At 59.9% G+C, this 4,567-nt stretch overlaps 1 protein-coding gene across 1 annotated transcript in view; it reads left to right on the top strand.

Moving 5' to 3' along the window:
- The first annotated feature begins 1,945 nt into the window (after positions 1 to 1,945).
- Positions 1,946 to 4,567, top strand: part of DOK1 (docking protein 1) — a 3,588-nt gene continuing 966 nt past the window's right edge. The window contains 4 exon segments of the mRNA XM_031064001.1: positions 1,946 to 2,058; positions 2,170 to 2,342; positions 4,003 to 4,557; positions 4,559 to 4,567. The exon segment at positions 4,559 to 4,567 is cut by the window's right edge and continues 966 nt beyond it. Of these exon segments, the coding sequence (XP_030919861.1) occupies positions 2,022 to 2,058; positions 2,170 to 2,342; positions 4,003 to 4,557; positions 4,559 to 4,567 (774 nt within the window). The 5' untranslated portion in view covers positions 1,946 to 2,021.

Raw genomic sequence — 4,567 nt, 5'->3', positions numbered from 1 at the left:
CCGCCCACTGCAGCAGCAGCGGAAGCGGAGCCCCGAGAGCCCTGTGGGACCCATCTGCTTCCAGGAGCTGGAACCCCCTTTCCCAGCCTCGGGGCTCACTCCTGGCTGCTGCTGTGGGCACCCAGCTCTGGCGCACTGTCCAGCTCCATCCTCTGCAGCCCCTGGAGCTGCTGGTCCTGGGGAGCCTTGCAGGACCTGTCTGGTTCCAGGAGCTTTCCCAGCCTCGGGGCTCACTCCTGGCTGCTGCTGTGGGCACCCAGCTCTGGAGCACTGTCCAGCTCCATCCTCTGCAGCCCCTGGAGCTGCTGGTCAGCCAGTGTGCCCAGCCAAGGCTCTTTGGGCAGTGAGTGCCCTGGCACTGAGGTTCTCTGTGCCCTCTGCCCACACCTGCCCAGCTCCTCAGCGCTGCCTCTCTCTCCTGGCAGGGTTTGCAGAGCCCTGGGTTGGGCTCCAGCTGATTCCAGCCTTGGATTGCTGGGCAGGGCTGCCTGCAGGAGGACTGGGTGCACAGCTGGTGATGCCAGGATGTCCCCTGAGTGTGATTTACCTTTGTCCCTCCCCGCAGTCTCCTGGCAGGCCAGGTGTGTCTGTGCTGGGAGGCACTGGTGGGAATGCCTCTGTCTCCTGGTGCAGCCAGAGTTGCAGCCTTTGCCCTGAAAGTGGCTTGTGGGGCTGAGCTGGGCACACAACACACCCAGGGAGTGGGACAGGGTGGTGGCCAGGCCAGGGAGCACCTGCTTGGAGCTCCCACCCCCCCATGGGAGCCATCATTTGTGTGCCTGAGGTCCAGAAGCAAGCTGAAGGTTTAGGAGGATGTGAACAAAAGGCTGCAAGGCTGGCATGTGTTTTAAAAAGGCCTGACCTGGAGCAGGAGGCACAAGAGCTGCACGTGGCCTCTCTCTGCACAGAGCTGGGGATCCTCAGCTGGGATTGCTGATCATCTGCATGGAGAATGTGATTTTGTGTCATGTTCCTGCCCAGAGGGGATGCAGGGTCCAGCAGCTTGGGAGCTGGGGCCAGAGATCATTTAGAGTTCAGAACAGATTTTTTTCTTTTTTTTATTTCCTTTTGAAGATGAGGAGAAGTGCAGTCAAATGGAGCCTTAGAGGCTCTGGCAGATTTGGTGGCCCTTGGCTTTCCAGTCCCAGGCTGGAGCCCTGCTGTGCTGGATGCTTTAGCTGAGGAGGAGCTGCTGCTATCAGCTCTCAGGACATGAGGTTTTTGGACCCAAACACAAAGGCTGTTTGGCCCTTTTTTGGGCTTCTTGTTAAGAAGCTCATGTGTGTGAGTTTAAAACTGAAACTGTGGCGCTTGCCTTGTGCAAGATGCACCCTCTGCTGCAACCCCAAGGAGCAGCTCCACACACTGAGCCTCCCTTGTGCCAGCTGCACAGGGCTCAGGGAGCCTGGAATTGTGAGGGGCTTTTCTGCAGGAGGATCTGTGAAAGCACCACGGGTTTGTGTCCCCCCCCAGGCCCTTTGGGGGCCCTGCTGCTGGGACACAGTGGCTGACAGCCTGTGTGTTGCATTTTCAGTTCTGCATGTGCTAAAATAGAAACGCTCGCTTCCCCTCTGCAGGCTGCCCCTCCTCCTGAGCAGGGCAGGACACAGATCCCCGTGTCACCAGGCCACCAACCCTCTGTCCTTGGGGTGGTGTGGCCAGGAGGGTGTGTTTGGGTTGTGCCATGCTTTGGGGGCAGCTCTATGGGTGCAAAGCCCAGAGCTGGGGACAAGGTGCTGCCAGGAGCTCAGGGAAGTCCCCCCCTGTGCCGCCTGGCCCTGTTGATCCATGTTCAGGTGGGCTCAGGGGATCCTGTGCCAGCTCTGGGGTGGGCAGGGTGCAGGACAGCCAGGCTGTGTGGGGCCATGGAGGGCAGCAGGGCCATGCAGAGGGGGCTGGTGTGGGAAGAGAGCTCTGGGTCTGATGTGCTCTCCTTTGTCCTTTGCCAGGGCAATGGCCCCAGCGATGGCCTGGTGTCACAGCATGGCCGAGAGGGCAGCGGGGAGTCACCAGCCCTGGAGATGGCCGTGAACTCCATCTACTACACCAGAGATGAAGGTGGGACCTGCTGCTGCCCTGACCTGGGGACACCTCCCACGGAGCCTTGTCCCCATCACTGGGGCCATGCTGGGCATTGCCTGTGTCCCCTGAGCAGCCCTGTCCCCACAGTGAACGCCTTCTGGGTGACAGTGCAGAGGACAGAGGCTGCAGAGCGCTGTGAGCTGCGTGGCACCTACGTGCTGAAGGCTGAGAGGGACAGCCTGGTGCTGAAGGACCCACGGACAGACAAGATCCTCTTTGTGTGGCCCTACCGGCTGCTGCGCAGATACGGCCGGGACAAGGTGGGCAATGGGGGACCCCACTGTGCTGTGCTGCAGCTGCTCCCCTGTGCAAGGCTGGGCTGATGTCCTGCAGCCAGCATTGCTGCAGCCCCTGGTGGCCTTGGCTGTCCCCAGGTGCTGCCTGTGTCACCGTGCTGGAGCGTGGGATGGTGGGACACTCATCCTCTCTATGGTTGTCCCACTGCTCTCCTTCTCCATCCCAGCACTTGCCAGCTTGTGCCAGGAGCAGGGACATCCCTCAGTGCTGCCCACACACTGTCCCCAGGCTCCAGGAACTGCTCCTGGCAGTCCTGTCTCTGCCCTGGGTTCAGTCCCTCCCTCCTAAGCATGGTGGCCAGGGCAGAGGGGCTTTGAGACACCAGTTGCTCTGGATTTGTTCACTCTGTGGGGGGAACTGCATCTATTCTCAGTGACCTTTGAAGGTCTGACCCTCTCCAGAGTCCTCCTGCAGTGAATCCCCAATCTGCCTTGCTGCTACCCTGGGTGCAAGGGGTATGGGCAGGGAGGAAGTGGTGTCCTGGGGCTGCTCAGTGGTGTCCTGGGGCTGTTCAGTGGTGTCCTGGGGGCTGTTTAGTGGTGTCCTGGGGCTGTTCACTGGTGGCCCTGGGGCTGTTTAGTGGTGTCCTGGGGCTGTTCACTGGTGTCCTGGGGTTGTTCAGTGGTGGCCCTGGGGCTGTTTAGTGGTGTCCTGGGGCTGTTCAGTGGTGTCCTGGGGCTGTTCAGTGGTGTCCAGGAGTTGTTTAGTGGTGTCCAGGGGCTGTTTATAGCAGGGGCTATGTTGGCCACATACTTATGGTGCAGCACATTCCCAAAGCACGGGTGGAAACTGAGCTGCCCTTTTGGGGTGTCCATCTCATCTGCAGAGTCTGTGCTGGGGGAAGGAGGAGAGTTGCAGGGCGTGGGGAGCTGCACCCACAGTGACCTGAGCAGAGAGGGTCTGATTGTGCTTCTGTTCAGCAGCACTGACCCATAAAAAGGAGTTTGTCCCCAGAGACCTTCGTAGCAACCACAGGGGCTGCTGCTGCCTGTGAGAGAGGCAGCAAATCCTGAGGCTCAGGAAGGGTGTGGGCGTCAGCTGGTGGGAACCTGCTCACCAGAGTGTGTTCAGGCCAGAGGTAGCACAGCCCTGGTGCAAGACTTCTCTTTAAAGGACCTTTTACCGTGAACAGATTAATGCTGGTAGATCAATGCTTTGCTTACTCTTGGTAACTGAGCTGCTGAGCTTTCTCCTGTGGAAAGCTGTGTTCTTCCTCTTGTTTCTCTTGCTTCCAGATCTCTCCCTTCTTTCCTTAGATTCCATACTAGTTTCCCCTGCTGAACTGTCACCTTCTCACCCTACTTCTTCCCCTTCCTCAGTGTTGTTTCCTAGACCAGCTGGTGCCAGTGGTAGAAACTGCTGGAATTGCTCAGGTAAGGCAGCAGGGCTCCAGCAGGAGCTGCAGTTCTCTGGGGCACTCACAGTGATGTCCCCTCAGGTGTGCTCCAGCTCTACAGCTTGTAGTGTGGCCTGTCCCTGTCCAGCTGCTGTGGGAGTGGAAGGAGCAGGATTTCAGGGCAGGATTTCAGGGTGTGCAGGATCAGTGCTGCAGCTACACGCCCTTTGGTGGGAAGCACAGCCTTGGGTGCTGAGCAGGACGTGACCCTTCTGCTTCCTCTCCAGGTGATGTTCTCCTTCGAGGCTGGCAGGCGCTGTGACTCAGGACCTGGCAACTTCACCTTTGAGACCAAGCAGGGCAACGACATCTTCCGCCTGGTGGAAGCCTCCATCCAGGAGCAGAAGGCTCAGGTGGAGGAGAACCGGCAGAGCTGTGACTCTCTGGAAGCCAGCAGCCCTGGCGTGGTGCAGATCCGCCAGGCCCTGGCTGACAGCCTCAACCTGGAGCTGCCTGCTGAGGGGGATGACACCCCAGCACCCAAAGCAGGGCTGGCACCCAGGGCTGGTGCAGCAGCAGCAGAGGAGAGAGATGCCACAGCTCTGCTGAAGAGCCGGACTCTGCCAGAGCTGCCCGTGCCACCAGCCAAGCCCACAGTGTCCAGCACCCCTCCACGCTCCCCTCTGCCCAAGGTGCTCCGTGCTGTGCCAACCTCTGAAGACCCTTCCAGCGTGTACTCAGAGCCCCTGGACTCGGTGAAGGGCCTGCAGCCATGGCCTGACCCACTGTACTCGGACCCTGTGGACAGCAAGGCCCTGAGCGTGGCCAAGGCGCCCGGCGGGGCCGTGGAGG

Source organism: Geospiza fortis, unplaced genomic scaffold (assembly GCF_000277835.1).
Source record: "Geospiza fortis unplaced genomic scaffold, GeoFor_1.0 scaffold62, whole genome shotgun sequence".
Lineage (NCBI taxonomy): Eukaryota > Metazoa > Chordata > Aves > Passeriformes > Thraupidae > Geospiza > Geospiza fortis.
This window is presented reverse-complemented; position numbering and strand designations above follow the sequence as displayed.